Source organism: Perca flavescens, chromosome 20, assembly GCF_004354835.1.
Source record: "Perca flavescens isolate YP-PL-M2 chromosome 20, PFLA_1.0, whole genome shotgun sequence".
Lineage (NCBI taxonomy): Eukaryota > Metazoa > Chordata > Actinopteri > Perciformes > Percidae > Perca > Perca flavescens.
In genome coordinates this window covers 10,266,878-10,286,000 of record NC_041350.1, presented here as the reverse complement: position 1 = coordinate 10,286,000, position 19,123 = coordinate 10,266,878, and the positions used below count along the sequence as shown (strand labels likewise).

General features: G+C 42.0%; 1 protein-coding gene across 10 annotated transcripts in view; it reads right to left on the bottom strand.

Annotated features, from left to right (window-relative positions):
- Nucleotides 1-312: 312 nt before the first annotated feature.
- The window catches only part of kiaa1109 (KIAA1109 ortholog), a 91,177-nt gene continuing 72,366 nt past the window's right edge, over nt 313-19,123 (bottom strand). For 7 of the 10 annotated variants that reach the window (XM_028566582.1, XM_028566590.1, XM_028566587.1 and 4 more), the window contains 18 exons: nt 18,917-19,106; nt 18,402-18,563; nt 16,284-16,423; nt 14,440-14,635; nt 13,304-13,504; nt 12,972-13,148; nt 12,276-12,413; nt 11,001-11,246; nt 10,217-10,370; nt 7,584-7,741; nt 6,793-6,982; nt 6,236-6,453; nt 5,565-5,816; nt 5,229-5,432; nt 4,416-4,610; nt 3,798-3,932; nt 2,277-2,442; nt 313-1,311 (listed from right to left, as the gene is read on the bottom strand). In XM_028566582.1, coding sequence (XP_028422383.1) covers nt 1,095-1,311; nt 2,277-2,442; nt 3,798-3,932; nt 4,416-4,610; nt 5,229-5,432; nt 5,565-5,816; nt 6,236-6,453; nt 6,793-6,982; nt 7,584-7,741; nt 10,217-10,370; nt 11,001-11,246; nt 12,276-12,413; nt 12,972-13,148; nt 13,304-13,504; nt 14,440-14,635; nt 16,284-16,423; nt 18,402-18,563; nt 18,917-19,106 — 3,339 coding nt within the window. In that variant the 3' untranslated portion in view covers nt 313-1,094. The remainder of the gene's footprint in view (nt 1,312-2,276; nt 2,443-3,797; nt 3,933-4,415; nt 4,611-5,228; nt 5,433-5,564; nt 5,817-6,235; nt 6,454-6,792; nt 6,983-7,583; nt 7,742-10,216; nt 10,371-11,000; nt 11,247-12,275; nt 12,414-12,971; nt 13,149-13,303; nt 13,505-14,439; nt 14,636-16,283; nt 16,424-18,401; nt 18,564-18,916; nt 19,107-19,123) is intronic. The other 3 variants (XM_028566583.1, XM_028566586.1, XM_028566589.1) reach the window with 3 other exon arrangements.

The following is a 19,123-nucleotide window of genomic DNA, read 5'->3' as shown; positions in this document are numbered from 1 at the left end:
AACAAAAAGAGCGCCATCTACAGAAACCAAACGTCATTAAAAGGGGTGCTTTAGTGATTTAGTATTGCTCCTGCATAAAGTTGGGAGTCTCACAAAAGGCAGACGGAAAAAAAGAAAAGAGAATGAACCGATACACAACTGTTTTTACATGCTGAATAGAATTCATGACACGGAAACTGACCTTTGTACGTAAAAAAACTGTGGAATGCACCTTTAACAGAAATTTTTAATAATTTCTAAAGATTTTTAATAATACCTTTTAAAAGTATGAGTTTGATATTAACCCACTGAAAAAAATAACAGACCTGAGCGTCATCTAAAATTGAATGGCAATATTTTTATTAAGTTAGGAAATCATATTTAAGAAATTGTATTATATACACTGGTTCTGCTGTATGGATTTAAAAAAAGGACAAAAATAAGCTTGACACACCAAGCTAATACATGTTATAGACTTTGCATCCCACATACTTATAAATAGTGATCTTGGTTCAAATTATAATTACAAGTTCATGTTATCCTCATAACTGAGTGGATGATGTGCCGTAACCTCTCAGTATTTATTTGTTCACATCCAAAAAAAAAAAAAATAATAATAATCAAAAACACTGTCACTGAATTGTTCTTAAATATCTTAAAGCTACACTATAAAATACATAAAGCATAGCTACCATGTGTTCCATGGGAAACAAAGAAAAGGCAATGGTATAAGAAATCATTTCTCATGGAATATTGGTAAGCCTTAAAATAAACTTTCAAGCAATTTCAGTAAGGTCATTTACAAAAGGTAAAAGAGGCAAGTTTTTCTTTTTTTTCTTTTTTTTGTACCATTAAAGCAGTCAAATAATTCTAACATTTGCTACTTTGTTCAAAATATACAGAAAACAACATTGGTGCAAAACGCTTCAGTCAGAGCCGCAAGTGGCATGCTCCACAGTAAACAACTATGCTGAAATTCACAGGCTGTAGCAGGAACAATGGGTACATTTAACAAATGGGTTGTACAGTAGTGGCCGTTGTAATCCAGTAATCCAGTGTTTGTGACCTGCATAGAAGGTATGCACAGCTTATCGTTACAGTGGTACGAGTGTTCCTCAGTGTTCCTCCTTGTCCCTGCCTTTCTTGTCCTTCTCGTCCTGCAGGGCGGTGCCCAGCTTCTTGATGAGCACCGACAGCACCTTGTCCAACGGGTCCATCACGCCCCTCTGCAGCCACTTGGGAATCGTAGTCCGGGCGTGGTGGAAGCCCAGTTTTTGCAGGATGTAGTCCACACCCACCGGGTCGATCTTACGTCCTGTCCAGGAGATGAGCCTAAAGGACGAGGATATGTTTAGTTTAGTCAATGCTAAATGCATTTCAGGCAGTATAGGCAATACGCGAGGATTGGAGAATTATTTTATTATTAACTACGGAAACCAACTTGTTCTTTACAACTTATTTCAGTCCAAATGTCCTCACTAACACCAGCAGAATGTTACTCGGTACAATTACTAAAGTATTGTACTTAAGTACCATTTTGAGTTACTTTACTTGAGTATTTCCATTTTCTGCTTCTTTATACTTCTACTCCCAAAACGTCTCAGGGAGAAATATTTTGTAGTTTTTACTTCACTACTAGTTACTTTGGAGAGGACGCGGTTATAAACAAAATCTATGAGCTTATAAAATCGATACAGATTTATCTATCAAACAGTATTCAATTTAAAATGAGCTCCATTTCAACCATGCTGCTTACACATGAATGCATTACTAATAATAATTCAATAATATAATAAATAGATAATATAAAACGCAGACCTTTTACCCAGTTTAAAAGCTGACAACAGACACAAACCCAACAAACAGCTTGAAATGGAATTTCAGTGCGTCCTTTATGTTGAAATAGTATTAACACTCAGCTGCCTGCATTTATTTTCCTACTATACATGGTAGAATATCAGACACTAAGTCACTCTTTACTGTAAAAACGGTTTAGTTCAGTGTGAAAAAAAGACATTTTAAGATAATTTGTGTGGCTTGTATTTCTAATAGTCCTATATAGTGATGCATGACAGCCTTGGATATTTTGATTTCCAAGGTTGGGTTGCGTGCGTCACAGTAGAAATCTGCCTTGGTCACAAAGAATGACGCCTATTGTGTCCTCTCTCGAATGAGCATTATTCACAAATGAGCATTGTGACTCAAATTGGACTCCGTCACGAGAAAGGGTGCGCGTCTGTCAACGGATCAAAAACAAAGCACTCCAAAGGTCTGTGGTGCAGTGGAGCAGAGCTGACCTGAGGGTCGGCTCCAAGTGCCAGGTGTTGCACATGAACTCCCTCCAGTCCACCGTGGTGTAGTTGATGCCGTCGTCCTTGTCCTGGTCTGTGGAGCTTTCGTCATGCAGGGCTGTGGGGCTCTTCTGGCCTGGCCGAGCCGCGAACATCCGCGGGGCAAAAAGGGCTGAGGACACATGGGGAGGTTTTCTTTTTAACATTGCGAAAACATTCTTCAACAACATCCAGTAGTGGAACACAACAAACATTTATTTGTATCCCTGAAAGCAAGGTCGGCACCTTGATGGTATAGATCTAGGGCCCTAGCTAGCACCCGGCGCAACGCAGAGCCCGATGCAAGTGTCTTTGCGAGTTTAAGACCGACGCGGTTGTCAATTACCCGTCCAGCGCCTGCGTCGTTTAAATAGCAAATGCACCTGCGCCCATCTGTGCGCCCATGGGCGTGCTGGTCTTACAGGTTGGTGTGTTCAGGTGAATTCTTGGCGTATTGCTATCTTGAGGCAGCGGGAAGTGATCGCACCATCGACCAACAAAAACCTGGTCTAAAGTCAATAGCGCAGCATTTCGTTGTTATTTTAACAGCAAATTAGTAAAATGCGCCTAGGCATCGTGCACAGCGCGTGCACACTATGCTTGTTACACTTACACACACACACAAGATTAAAAATATTACTGTGCAAATCTGCCATCATAATAGCAATGCGCCAAGGTACAAACGCGCCTGATTTTTAAAGGGAATGGGAGATGACACTCTAATTGGTTTATTGCATGTTACACCCAAAACACACCTATGAATTACTGAAGACACTAAATACAACCCTTTTGAACCATGTGCCTGGCGCACGGACCCTTTTTTTCCGCCGTCAAACTAGCAAAAGTGGATTTGGACACGCCCTAAACCTGCGCCATGGGCTTCACGCCGTACGCTTGGATCGTTAAAATAGGGCCCCTGGACTCTATTCACATTTAAATACCCATCTACACTTCAATTAATCAGGATGGATCGAACGCTGATGAGAGTCTTCGGTGGTCGCCTCGTTTCTCTTTCTATTCAGCTGCAGAATCTACAAAGTCCTGGCACTGCTGTGATTGTCATGAAGAATGCGAGGTTGCCGGCATAAAGAGTGCTAATTTGTCCCTCTGTGACAATGGGAAACCCATTAAAAGGCTGCCTGCATTGGGCACTCTGACCTCCCCGCTGTGTGTCGAAATAACACTCAGCCGCCTGCATTTCATGCTGCTTTGTCCGAAACGAGTCTCCAACAGCAGGCAAACAGCTTCACAGATACAGAGGCAGACCGACGTGGTTCATTTTGTTATTTCTCCTTGGACGGTTTGATGAGTCATTTTGCAGGCTATTTTCACTCTCAAATAAAACCACTTTCATTGCTACACCTGTTATCAATGAGCGTGGACAGTCAAAATGACTAAACATTGTTTTATTTTAACTCAATGCCTGAAAGGGTTAAGGAATGAATGGATGGATGGATGAATGAATGGCGATTTAGTAAAGCCAGAAACCTTTCTCCTTCTCCTTCAGGTAGGCAGACACCAGGTCATGAAGAAACATGATGAGCTCGGCGTCCATGGTGACACAGATGTGGTCTGTGAATTCTGTCACAACGCTGCACTCCACTTTGGGCTTGCTGTTGGCTTCTGGAACAAATAGAAACAAATGAATAATTGAGCACTGGCAAGCCTGATAAACTATGGCGGAAAAACGACATCGTCCAGGGAACAAAGTTTCAAAAAATAAATATATATATATATATATATATATATTTCAGCGACAAGTATGCAGCTATACCATTAGTGTAGGATATGGATTTGGGACACAGTTTTCTCAGGGGAAGTGGGTTACAAATGCTCGATAACTGATTTTGGACTGAAACCACATTTCTCTAAACCAGATAGAAAAACAGAAGGGTTTTTTTAGGGTTGCAAAATCAAATATTACTGTGCAGCAAAGTCTATGTGAGTGTGCTGAGGTCATGTTAGTTAAGGGTAACAGTTAAACACAATATTTGCTGACCAACATGATAAAAAAAAAGAAAGCAGTCAGAGAAAAGACTCCCAACAGATTGTATTGTATGTTGCCTTTATGTACTGTTCCATTACTTTGCGGGCTCCAGGCCCTACCTGTTAGAGTAGGTTCATCAGGATCTTGTACGTGGATGGACTTAAAGTCCAGTTGCATTCTGGGAAGAGCAAAGATCGTCTCAGTTTCGTGGTTGTAGCTGGAGGAGCTGCGGAAGCTGCTCAGCAGACTCGAGCTTTTGGCAGCCGCTCCGCTCTCTTGGTTGTTGGCTTCCACGTTCCGGAGCAAGTTCAACTCTGGAACGAGAGATAAAAACATGTCAAAACTCTTCCAAGGTTACGTTCACACTTCTCTGCTTCGTTCAATACTATCTGCACCTATTTTACATGTAAGATAACAGGCAGCAGCTGCAAGGAAAAGCAGACAGAATGTAGCTCTCTGGCAAAAAACACACAACCGCTGTGTCCGTCTTCTTTTAGTCAGAGCTGTCTGAAGTAGGGTTGGGTATGTTTTTTTTTTGTTTTTTTTTCGATGCCGGTGCTAAAACGATACTTTTAAAACAGTGCCGGTACCTAAACGGTGCCTGAACCGATACTTTAAAAAAAGATTTAAAAAAAATATGTATATATTTAAAACAAAAACGACACAAAGCACAAAACGACAGTTGACTATCAGATATAAATGGCAAACCCTGGCTTGAAAATTATCCAAATGAGTTCCACACATTACGGATTTAAAATTTGGGAAAAAGAGGGCATTGGTATCAGATCTGTACTTAGATTCAGCAGATACTGGGAGTTAAGGTATTAGAATCGGTATCGGGAAAAGACAAAGTTGGATCGTATTTGCCTATGTTTCATGACATCGGGATACAAAATAAATGGTTTAAATGGATTGGAAAAAAAAATGTTTACCTTCGTTCCTCATGGCAGTGACATAGTTGAACCATTCTTTGACTGTCGCGACTCCATGCGGGGGGTTTTCATGCCGCCGGCGGGTTATTTTGGTTATGGTGGCCATTGGACTTTCGAGTGCACCGCAGGGTTTGGTCACCATAGTGTTATGACCAAGGTGGAAATCCAGTGTCTGAACAATGTAGGTAGAATCATCTTTGGAGCCTGGATGTGACAGAAACATAAAGTCCGTTTCAAAAAAAAGGGATTACAGGGGCCAAACCCAGTGCTACGAACGATTGTTTTTATTATGTAATCATTTTTCAATACTATTATACAATAAACGGTTTGCCTCACCGTCCTCCCAGATCTTCTGTGCCTCGGTCCAGAAGGCGATGTTGGGCTCTTCCAGGTGGAATAGAGCCCACGACTTGGAGCGGAAGTTGGGCCCGTGGAAGCAGGCCAGCGTCATGTGATTGCCATGGAGGCTCATTGAACCGCCCAGCTGCACGGCGTCCTCAGGCAGAGGCATCTGGAAGAGGGAGATGTGGCAGCCAGCGATTACCTTCAGCACCCCGGGCCAGTGGCGGTGATGGGCTGCATCCATGTCTGTGTGACAAAAACGGTTAGGAGACACAAAATGAGAAAGCGAGTGTGGGGGGAGGGGCGGGGGTAGGGGGGACTGAACATGAGGCATGCTGCTGGGGCTAACAGGATTGTGTATTATGTTGTTTTTATTCTTTTACAGCCTCCACTCTTTTTTTCCTTCTTTTTTTTTTTTTTTTTTTTTTTTTTAAATGTATGCTGTTTGTGCCTTTTGTTTGTTTTTAATCATCTAGTTTGATTACATTCAGTTGTTGAACTACCTTTTGAACGGTTTGAAAAAGTGGGATACCAATTAAACGTATTAGAGTTACAAATCAGTTCGCTTCCTATTACCAGCACGACTTGCACTCGCTGTGCATACCTTATTACGCCACAGTCTGCATTAAATATTTCTCCCGGCACAGCAAAATAGGCATGCTTACAAAGCTCTGCAGATCCTTTCTCGGCGTTGATGACAGGGGTTTTGGGGGGCAGGTAGGGACCAGGCCCCCAGGTGGAGAGGGCTCGCTTGCTGGTGTCAAACTGCTGAGTGAAAAACTCCTGCAGCTTCATGCCAATCTTGATGAGGTCTGGCGTGGTGGAGCGTGAAATGATCACCTGGAAAATGTCCCACTGCAAGTCTCCATGGACGAAGATTTCACTGGAAGGAGAAAAGATGGAGAGGGAACAGGTGAAAAACAGGAAGATATATATACGATTAAGACAGTAAAGCAAGGCACAAAGCAGATGGTTGTAGTGTAGATTAAACACCACCGCATCTGGAATGACAGATCTGTATCTTCTTGCCAAGTAATTAGAAAAACCCAGAATGAAGGTCTCAAGAACTGAAATCTGCGTACTCAAATGCTCTTAATGCAGATATTGTGTCTATCTAAATCCAGGAGGTATTAGCCCATCAAGAAAAACACTTGGAATTCCATCATGTGGGCTATATTTCAAGAACCATAGGTATCAAGCCTCCGCTGACATCATTTCACACCTTTTCTCCGATAGGCTGGTGTCGACGGTGCACAGATTGACTTTCCATTCGTCCTGCAGCTGCAGGTCAGCATTGCTGAAAACTCCCATCAGGATGCTGGAGCCCATGTAGTCCACACGCGCCTCTGTCGACCCCATGGTGATCTGGATCTTATGGCTGGGCTGCTGGTTGGGGTGTTCGGAGATGTGGGCTAGAAAAACAGACAGTAACCGGTTAACACGGCAGCGTTAAGTGAACACTTATACAGTGACCTGGCCATCAGGCTGGATGAGAGACAAAAAAGAAACAAAGATTGCCAAAGATTAAGGTGATGTCAAATTAAGATGAAACAAACAAATATTTACTTCAGTATCAAGAGCAACTGTTATTCTTGGGCAAAAAAAAAAAATATATATATATTTTAATTTTCAAAAAGATTTTGCATCCCAAAAAACAGTGTAAAAAGTCCAGTTCCACCAACCACTAGTTGGTGGAAGTAATATGAATGAGCACATATTTGTGAAAGAACAAAGTTTTTTTTTGCTAAGAAAATTAAACAATGTAGATTTAAACACCAAATGCAATATATATATATATATATATATATATATAAAAAAAAAGTATATATTTTAAAGTGTAAAAAAGTGATAGCATAATGTGATGTGTGGTTTTAAATCAGTGCACAGCTCCCAGTAATGTGTGAGCACTCAGCACTGGACTCTGGCTCAGGTCCACATCCAGTTTACCGTCTGCTGCTAACGAATTGCAGGAAAACAGCCGGTGTCAGAAAAGTTGATGCCTTGTTTACTTACAGACCATCTCCAGGGTGTTGACGTCGATATTGCCACCCACCACCCCGCCCTTTGAGTCGAGCTTGGAGCGTCCGAGGCCGACAGACATGCTGATCTCTCGGTCCCGGTTGCTACCTACAGACAGTCGTCCCTGACTCTTCAGCCCGCTGGTCGTCCAGCTGTTGGGACAAACACAACTGTGAGCGCTCCTGAAACGCTGCTGAGTGATGTAGAAGTGCTCGCTATGAAACATGAAAGGCTCTCATGATGACAACTCGTCCAGGAATAAACACAGGTAACTGAATAGGCAAAGAACTGCAAAACTGGCGGACTAAATCTGATTGACAAGTCAACATGTACTTGAGCTAGTCATTATTTCAACATGTTAATCATACACGTGTACAGTATGTCATTATTAGCCAATTTGCTAATGTCTAAGCTTTGTGGGTTTTTCTTATAAATACATTTCTTTCTACACATATGAACAAATGTTTTTTGACAGAAGAATATGACTTAAATAATGTACTCGGACTTGGTGAGTAAGAGGCAGAAGATGTATGTTTTGCTCAGAGAGCCCACACATTTCCAGAGAAGAAGATATTTTTTTTTCCCCCTTTATGATGCTCATAAAACCGTACTGCATCGGTTATAAGTGTGTGTTTGTCAATGATTCTGGATTTTCTGCAGTTCTGCCTTAACTGGAGTGATGAAAGTTGTAACGACCGCATAGCCTGGTGACCGGTGAAATACAAGATCGTACGACTTGAATTGAGCCCATAAGAGTGGCCGATAGAGGACCATAAGTGCTGAAATGTCTGTGTAGCAGGCGATAAAAGTGCAATTTGCAGCAAGGAGACGCCAGAGAGACATATTTCTGCACCAGTGTACGTGTAGCAGCTGATTACTCTAATAAACGATGCTGACAATGTCCAGCTTAGTCAACATTCCTATCTTAAATTTGCATTCTTCACCTTTACTTCTCTATTGGTTCTTTCTCACTAAAACAGTGTTTTTCCAGACCGTATTGGATAACGTGATTGGGAAATCTTTGCCCAACAGGACACAGACAGCAGGAGTCACATTCACTAAATATAGTGACTGTTTTGTCACTTACAGCTTTCATGGCTGACATGAATCCCTGATGCACTCATTTGCCAGAATTACTTTCACATTTAAGTTTGAGGCCAATTTTTTTTTTTTAACACAGAGGATGTATCTATCCAAGCCCTGAGGGTGGAACTACTGATGTCTGTTTATGTATAAATATTGCTTCTATGGCATCATCTATTATATTTTTGCAGAGTGTACAAAACATTAGGAATAAATAAATAAAGAGTTCATAAAGTAGGGATATTTCTTATCCTAAAATACCATCATAAAAACTATAGAATGCTGCAGGGATGATGCATTTGTGTTGGACAACCTAGAACAGGGTTTATCAAACTCATTTTAGTTCATAGGCCACATACACCTAATTTGATCTCAAATGGGCCAGACCAGTAGTTTCTTGTCAGCTTGATGTTGGCAAAATTTAATTCTCTGAGATTAAAGTGGTAGATTTGCAATTGGAATCAATTACTTTGTTCCAATTTCTACACTTCAAAATCATCCAGTCGGCCTGATTGGACCCTTTGGCTGGCCGGTTCTGGCCCACGGGCTGTATGTTTGACACCCCTGACCTAGAAGTTAGCATTGCTCTGGATCCCTCGACAAAAAAGTAAATGTAAATGGACTGTATACAAATAAACATTTACACACTTTACAGTCCGATGGCGCAGCATCGGGAGCAACTAGGGGTTCAATGTCTTGCCCAAAAACACTTTGACATTGAACTGCAGGGCCAGGGATCGACCCGCCAACCCTCCAATCAGTAGGCGACCGCTCTTACCACCTGAGCCACAGCCGCAAAAAGCCAATGAGATTTTTACATTGGAGTTGGAAAGGCTACTGATGGGTGTTTGATTACTGCAGAAAATAAGCTTGGCTGCAAAATGACACCTTTTGTTCAGTACGATAATCATCACAAATGAACAGCACTTTGATGATTTTAGAAGCGTAAATGCAACCGCCTGAAGTAAAAAGCTAACGTTCGGCCAGAAACGCACTACACCACGGTCGCATGACTTCAGCGTCACCACCGCTGATCTGACGGTGACGTTTGATGTCCCCGACAGCCTCTGTAGTCTCATTTAGCCACTTGTTAGCAACCGCCTTTTTTTTTTTTTTTTTTTTTTTTAAAGACACGTAAAAGCTTCAAAATTCACGAGTGGGGGTATTTACCGACTTTTTTTATGTCGCGGAAAAAACGTGAAAAAATCTCTTAAGCTTGTGTTAACCACAGTCCTTATTTCAGGCATCTCACTAAACTTCCAGACAGCATACGGAAGGACACCAGGTTTTAGGACCTATTCCTGCACCACTCTTATTAGCACGATTTTTTACTGTTAATTATGTGACCCTTAAAAGGAATAGTTTGATATTTTGGAAAATACTCTCATTCACTTCCGTGCCAAGAGTTAGATGAGAAGATTGATACCGCTATTGTCTGAGATTGGTATTGATCTCATCATCTAACTCTTAGCATTGTCCACAAAGTCTTGTAATGGGTATTAAACGTATCTACAGAAAAAGTTGCAGAAACTGTGACCACTTACGTATTGTTTCCCATGACGTTACTCATGTTCATTTGGACGGTCAGCTGTTTCAAGTTGATGGCGAACACCACCAGTGTCTCCCACGGCGCCCCCTGCTGACCTGCTGCCTTACCGTTCTTACTGAAGGAAGGGGTGGAGGTTTTTGTCACAGAGTCTAGACGAGAATGAACGAAGATTAGAGGAAAGGGGGGCTAGAGGATAAATTATGAGTGTCTTGTACAAGTCATCGTTGCATTGTTTTTCCCCCCTCTTTCATTTAACCCTCATGTTGTCTTCCCATCGACCGTGCAACTTTGTTTTTTCTAGGTCTGAAAAAACATTTTGGTTGTCCTTTTCGACACTTGTGTTGCTTTTCCTGATGTTTTTGTCAGTTTTTCTAACGTTTCTGAAGCTTTTCCAACATTTTTGTCACTTTTTTCAACATTCTTTTATCATTTTCTTTTTTTTTTTTTTTTTTTTTTCTTGAAATGCTATAAAATTGAATAAAAACACAAAAATTCAATGAAAGTGGTGAACTGATTATGTATTTCACTTGTCAAGGACGTTGTATGGAAACATCCCGGTTATTTTTTTTGACAATTTTGTTGAACAAAATCCAAATGTCAAAATTTTGAAAATGGGTCCAATTTGACCCGAGGACAACATGAAGGTTAATGGGTTTCTACGTTGTCATTTAACATCTGAATTGTGCTTCTGTATTAAATCTCACCTGACTTACAGCACAAGGCATTTGGATATTTTTGTTTGAGTTCCATCTGGGAACGGCAAGAGTGTTTGTAATCACCTCTCCGAGGAGCAGAGGAATCGGACACGCTCCTGGTGCGTCCGGGTGCAGGGGACTTGAGGTGGCCCACGCCGCCCGGGGACATGTTGCTTCCAGTGGAGTGCTCTGAAAAGACGTTGGGGGATTGGGGCATGTGCTGTGTGCCGGTGCTGCCGTCCCACGTCCTCCAGTAGGCTTTCCGGCTGGACTCGGGGGACAGATGCTGGGTGACGTTTTCGACCGAGTCCGGGGTGGCGGGGCCGGAGGCTGAAGCGAGGGAAAAGGTTGAGAGGTGTATGTAAAGAACAGCCTCAGAAATGTCAAAATGGAGCAGTGGGAGGAAATGTCGCTGAAGGAATGTCAGTGAGATGGTGTAGTAATTGCATATTTCTGCAAACAGTAAAAACTTTTCCTTTCATTTAGGACTGGGTAATATATCGATATTATATCGACATCACTATATTAGGCCAGATATCGTCTTACATTTTGGATATCGTAATATGACAGTTGTTCTCTTTTCCTGGTTTTAAAAGGTCCCATGACATGGTGCTCTTTGGATGCTTTTATATAGGCCTTAGTGGTCCCCTAATACTGTATCTGAAGTCTCTTTCCGGAAAGGAGCAAGATTCCAGATCGGCCCATCTGAGCTTTCATTTTCTCAAAGGCAGAGCAGGATACCCAGGGCTCGGTTTACACCTATCGCCATTTCTAGCCACTGGGGGACCATAGGCAGGCTGGGGGAACTCATGTTAATGTTAAAAAACCTCATAAAGTGAAATTTTCATGCCATGGGACCTTTAAAGGCTGTATTACAGTAAAGTGATGTAATTTTCTGAACTTACCAGACTTACTGGCTATTTTATTATTTACCTTTACCCACTCAGTCATTGTATCCACATTATTGGGGATTATTTATCAAAACTCTCATTGTGTTCATATTTTGTGAAAGCGCCAATTGTCAACACTACAATACCGCTGCAATATCAACATCAATGTATTTGGTCAAAAACATTGTGACATTTGACTTTATCCATATTGCCCAGCTCTACTTTCATTTTTTAGTTCATATATCATTCATGAGGGCCATGTTAAAAGGAAGCAATTCCATCAATACTTAATGCTCAGTAGCTAGAAAAGCTCAGATTTTTTGTGTTAGTTGCCCAGTAAAAGCTGACGCAACAGCTGGTGGTTATATTCTACAAAACAGTAGAGTGGTAAGAAACATACTATACTTATGCAACGCTCGACAAACCAACCATAACACAGACCAAAGCCACTGAGTGGGAAGAAAGTCACCTGGCAGGTTGATAGTCTGGTCTCCCAGGAAGAGACGCCTGGCGATACTTCGGCGGTACCAGGCTCTCGGGAAGGCCAGGATCTCACTCAGTCGCCGCATGTCGTACTTGAAGGAAGCTGAGCCAATGTCACACACAGCTAAGGGGAAGAATATTCCATTGGTTCTACAGTGCAAGTCAATTGGCAGCATACGCTCGTTAAAACAAATATACAGGGAAATAATAAGCACTAATGCATCCTGACATTTAGGGATTGGAAAGGTGCATTTTTTTAAAATTTTATCTAGCATGCTCCCCAGCCTCATTTCTATCTATCTGTCCCTTTATGGACTCATTGTGATAGGTATATTTCAAATCCTGCCTTTGTCTCAACGTAGCCCACATCACCACAGCGCTGCTGACACACTTCTATGACTGTGCCTAAACATTTATTTCATATCTCCTAAAGAATCTACACCGGAAGCGTTCAGCTCTGTTGTATATCACCTCAAATACAATTTATGAATGTCCCTACTATTCCTTCCTTTCTGCTGGGAATTTATTAAATTCTTTCACTACCCCTGCCTGAAAATAAACCTTTACAAACTACATTCTAAGTCTTCCAGAGTGAATCTTGGAGAGACTAAACAGGAACAGTCAGAATAATGTATTGCATGTCTGATAGAGGAACATCTTTTCCTGGGGGCCGACCATGTACCTGAAATGTTGATGAGGGTCGCGTCCATTTTGCCACCTTTGGCAGGAATGAAGCTTTCGATGAAGGTGGGGCCTCCAGTGCGCCTCATCCTAGATAAGCTGACCTTCACAAACTCCAGGTTGATACTCAGAGAGTCTTTTCTTCCTGTTACTGAGGAAGGCTCCTCGTCCACTGTACCTTCGTGGAAAAAGAGCGACAACCATGACGATCGCTGAACTTGGAACATGGGTATTCCCATCTCCAGCTCTTATCAGCAGTAACATTAGAAACTGCAGCCCCGTATTATTATTAGCATGTTATGATATATTAAAAGAACTTTCCCCTTCCCATACCTAATGGCCCTGGGCCCGGAGCCAGGCCTGTAACCGTAGATTTCTGCTTCCCGGCGCCGTAGGGGTGGAAGACGTAGAGGGAAAAGTCTGACATGCAGGCAGTGAAGCTGAGACCTGAGGAGTTGATGGGGGGGCCGGTGAGGTCCGACTGGCTGCTGCTGTGGCGGCTCCTGCCCAGAGGGCTCCCCAGCAACGGAGATGCTGGAAGAAGGCAGAGGATGGCGTCAAAACACAGAGGAGGTAAGACAAACAGTCTCATTCAGTAGTAGGGCTGGGTATCATTCCAAAAAAATGTTGATACCGGTACTGATACTGTGAATTCGATGCCGGTTCTTGAACAATTCTTTTCCTCAAATACCAATTTTATAACATCCATTTTAACAAAAAGAAATTACAACATTACAGTACTTTATTTTTTTTGTCTTTCCTTTACACCTATGTTACTCACACTGTAGTCAAGCCTCTCAAAAAACAACACACGCACGCACGCACGCACGCACGCACGCACACACGTCACTGTGCGTACCTTAGTGTTTTTCCTGCGTGTCTCTACAACGTGTAACATTAGACAGGCAGACAATCACCTGCATTATTAGATCTTGGTAAGAGCATGCTGCATGCTTATTGGCTCACTGAAGCTGAAGGTACTGAAATTTGGTATTGAATGGCAAGGCATTTTTCGATACTCGATATTATGGAGGCAATTTGGTCAGTGCCTAAAAGTTTGGTAGCCAGCCCTAATCAGTAGGCACTTAATTAACTAAAATATGATACCCATCAGTAGCCTTTATTTGGCATAAATGATAAAAAGTTTCATAATAGATAACCTAATTAGAGTAGAGATCTAAATGTCATAACATGCATATTAACGCTTCTTTTTTGGCTTTGGAAAGTACTGTACATTTGAACAGAAGACAGAAGTTGCATGATCTTGCAAAAAGACAGACTGGAGGGCAAAGTAATAAATGGATGAGAGCAAGCTGTGTGAGCAACATTAAATCACACAGAGCCCAGACACGGCATGAAGTGACTAACAGACATGCTCACTGTGTTTGATAGACTTGAGAAAGCTTTGCTCTTCACATATCTCTGCACATGTAAGCGCATGGTTATTCCGCTAGACATGCTCCACATACCTTTGCTGGGAGGTGGTTTGGGGATATGTTGCCCTGGTGGAGTGGAGGAGGGGGGGTGCGGTCCGTCAGTGGGGTGGGTTCCTGTCGGGGTCTCCAGTTCTCCACGGTTAGAAGAGAAGACCAGGTCTAAAGAGGGCAGTTTGAGCATACACTCCACCCTGGACATCGGCAGGCAGCTGAAGCGGATCTGAGAGGGCTGCAAACACAGATGGTAATGGATTTTTTCGGTTTGAATTTCTCACTTCCGTGTGAAGCGCGATTTATGCTTCTGCGTTATACACATAGACTGTATATAACAGTCTATGGTTATACATCAACGCCGTGGCTCTGCACGTAGGTACGTGGAGACACGGACCCTACGCCATAGAATGACGGTCACCTCTCGAAAAATTGAACTACATGTTGTGGCGACGCACGCCGCTCGGACGCAGGCTTGGCAGCGTTGCATTCCCCGACTCATTTCCTGGTTTTTCTTCTCCATAAACAACATGAAATCAAGGAGAGGGTTCACTTTTCCTGCTGCAGATTTCCCATCGTGGTCAGAAGGCACAGGGAGAGCCACTTCGGTACTCGCTCTGAAGCTAATCGCTGTCACTCTCTCACACATACACACACACACACGTCACTGTGCGTACCTTAGTGTTTTTTCCTGCGTGTCTCTACAACGTGTAACATTAGACAGGCAGGCAATCACCTGCATTATTAGATCTTGGTAAGAGCATGCTGCATGCTTATTGGCTCACTGAAGTTGAAGGTATTTGAATTTGAGGAAATTTGGTATTGAATGGCAAGGCATTTTTCGATACTCGATATTATGGAGGCAATTTGGTCAGTGCCTAAAAGTTTGGTAGCCAGCCCTAATCAGTAGGCACTTAATTAACTAAAATATGATACCCATCAGTAGCCTTTATTTGGCATAAATGATAAAAAGTTTCAAAATAGATAATCTAATTAAAGTAGAGATCTAAATGTCTGCTAAAATGTTAATGCATATTAATGCTTCTTTTTTGGCTTTGGAACAAACTGTACATTTACTGTAGATAAGCCTGGACTGAATAAAAATTATAAACTGAGATTATATATATATATATATATATATATATATATATATATATATATATATATATATATATATATAAAAATAAATAAACAAACATGACAGACAGACAGACAGACACACACACACATACACACACGTTGGCCCTGCAATTCTCAGACGCACACACAAACACTTACATAGGCTACGCCGAAAGTTCTGCGTGGAGCCTCCGCAGGACCATAAATCACACTTAAGGTGTGTAACTGCATGTATAAAAGGTATGGCTTTACAGGTTCATAGATAACGAACGCGGACTGACGATATTAAATAAATATGCTGAAAGGTAACAATTAAAAACATAACGTCCATAGCTTACTTTCAATTATTTTTAAGTAGCTACAGATTTAAATGACCTGCAATTATTACCAAAATTTGAAAGGTAAATGTTACATAGAGGAAGCAGTTACATAGACATAAGATATGTTGGATAGAGTGTGGATCAATGTTTGAACATAACAGGGAAAAGGTATTTTAAGTAATGCAACATACAGTATATTAGAATATAAGGTTCCTGTGAGTTGCGTGGTATTTTATTTCTGTCATTTCCCCCAGAATCTAAGACGGTTTAATGGGAAGCCACAGATATGTGGATAATATACTGTTAATATCAAGTCAAATAGTTATTATGAGGGATAGGGAAGAAGGTTTTTTTGTTTTTGTTAGTGGTGTTACCTAATGTTGCAAATGTCTTCACAATAAAGATTCAACTGACAAACTGTAAGAATTACAGTCAGGTTGTCAGTACCTGAACTCTGACGTAGACGACCACATCCACAGGGAAGGAGGAGTAGGCCGATGTGGAAGAGGAAACCAGAGAGGTGGTGGACTCCTCCAGCTGCTCCACTGTATCAAACTGACCCATGTCCTCCTCCTGGGTGGCCACAGCTGATAGGAGGTACACAAAGAGAGAAACACAACAAAAGTTTACTATGAATGGCTAGTCTCACATTGCCAGACCTTCCTCCACAGCGCCGTGGAGGAAGGGGGGTGGGAGGGGGGTCTGGCTAGTCCACACAGCATTACGGGATGGGGAAAAAAAACAAAACAAAAAAAAACGTGCTCTGGTTTATCGGCATTTCTTTAAACCAATCACAATCGTCATGGGCGGGGTGGAAACGGGACACAATGACGGTGCCGCTGCAAAATAGCCTCGGGAAGGAACTAGTTTTGGTGGAACATGTACTCGTTCAAAGGTTGTTTTAGTCGTGCAACAGAAAACTCCGATCAGACAGATAGTCTAGGCTAGCTGTCTGGATTTACCCTGCAGAGATCTGAGGAGCAGTTAACCATAGTCCTCATGAATCGACCAGAGTTTAGAATGCCAACACAAAGAAAGCGGAAGGTGAGGAACATCCGGCCGAAAAAGAGGGACATCCGGCGGAATTTCCGGTGGCACCTGAATAATCCCGGAAATGAAATGTCATCGATATGGACTAATGAATGGCAGACACACACAAAGAAAAGTCCTGTGAGAACAGGAACCATTAAGATTAGATGGTGTAAACTAGGGATGCACCGATCCGACTTTTTCAGTCCCGATACCGATGCCAGGGCTTTGTGTATCTGTCGATACCCGATACCGATCTGATACCGTTGCTAAATTAATAATAAACTGTATACCTTCCACCTCATACCTTCCTTCCACCATATGGAAGAGAGTAAAGGCACCAGACCTTCCTAACTAAACATTACTTTCCTAACTAAGACAAAATAACATAGATGTAATGTATTGAATTCTTATTTATTTGTTATTTAAAAAACAACTGTGCATTCAATTCGAAAATATAATGTAATTAAACTTCTTAAAATAAATTTAAATAAATAATAATGGGCCACCTTTATATAGGTTTATAATGGCTAATTCTACTATCAGGAGTACATAGAATATCTCAAAAACATGTTAATGTCATCATGAGAAGCTAAACTATTTGTATTGTGCAAACTGCAAAGTAGTAAAATAAACTCAAATCGAATGAATACACATACAAACAACTTTAACATTGTTTCCCTTTCAAAACCAAATAGTTGTAAGCTAGTTGTATAAACACTACCTTGGCCACAGGTAAGTTATGTTGTTGTAGTGTGGTTGTACTGGGCGAGTGAACGGAGCTCCGCTGTCAGCCTCCTTCGCTGTTTGAATAACGTTAGTAGGTTGGCGGACGTATTTCAGCGAGTCGAGAGATCTTAAATCCAGTGACCGGAGGTGGATTGCGTTCATAATGTTGCTCCGCTGCATGCTTGAAGTGACAGGTCTAACGTTAGCACGGCCGAGTAACGTTAGAGCGACGGGCAACAACAGTGGCTAAATTATGTCCGATTTGTTAGAAACAAAAAACTTCGGAACAACAGACAGCTCCTCTCTTGAGCACACGTTGTTCTGGTGTATCTCCGGTCTTTCTTCATCTTCTAGCTAACTTTCTTCTCGGTTCTTGAATGTGCAGTAGCGACCGGAGCCTCTCCCAGCTTAACAGACTGTTATGCTACCTGGCTAGCTAGGTTAGCAGCTGTAATGTTACCCAGCATGCCATTCGGCGGTGTAGCTACATTTGTAAATGTAAAATTATTAGTGTTAGAAACTGTTTAAGTCTCAAATTGTTATATGCTATGGTGTTTTATCCTTTTACAGAGAGTTAGTTATGGGTTATTAATTGTTGTTATGAAGTTACTACCATGAGTGAAAAGCGTACGTGGTTAAGAGGGGTCCCAGTGCTGCCACGGCGTGAAACTGGAAAAGAAAACTGGATTGGCCCGTAGATCTGTTAATTTTACCGATTCACCTATTTTGTCAATATCGGGGACAATACCCGATCCAAATATTGGAACGGTGCACCCCTAGTGTAACCCCTAGTGTAAACAAACAAACCTGCGTAGCCCCTTTCCACTGGAGTTATAGGAATGGTCTCCAGTGCTTTTTCCAGGAAGTCCAGTAGACAGGGGCTGATGACCATTTCCTCTGGCAGAGTCTGGAGGGCCACCCAGGCGTACAGCTTAGCCATCTTTACCCCACCGCTGCCCTTACCTTTGGCTGCAAAGACACATGGGAGTTTAAAGCATCTGTAGCCCGGGCTATTATGTCGACAACACTTTTGAAAGTTCATTTCTTAAAGTTTAAATAAACTGGAACCATATTAATGAGTCTATTTTTTCAAATGTGTTTTTCCCCTCTGTGGTACGCATCAATATGCATGAGCCCATTTTGTTCAAAGGTGCCCTCTGGATTCATGCCTTAAAATAAAAAGGATGAAATCACATGCATTTGATTCGGTGGGTCCACGGCTAGATGTTAAATCATCAAAAATGGAGAGCCGTGGCACTCTAGTGTCTGTGTTTACAGATGGTGCTCGGGCATGCAAGGAAAAACGAGGGAATGCTCAGTACCTGATGGAATAGGTGGGGGCGGGGGAGGTAGGAGCGAGTTAGTCTTGCTTTGGACTGCATTGGGAGGGTTGGGAGGGCCGCTATCTTTCATACCATACAGCTTTGATTCTTTGGATAGAGTGCGAGGGAGAGAGGATCCACGCGAGGCATTGGGTGACTCCGTCTTCAGTGTCTTGGAGTTGTAGTGCAACTGAGGGAAAGGTAAAA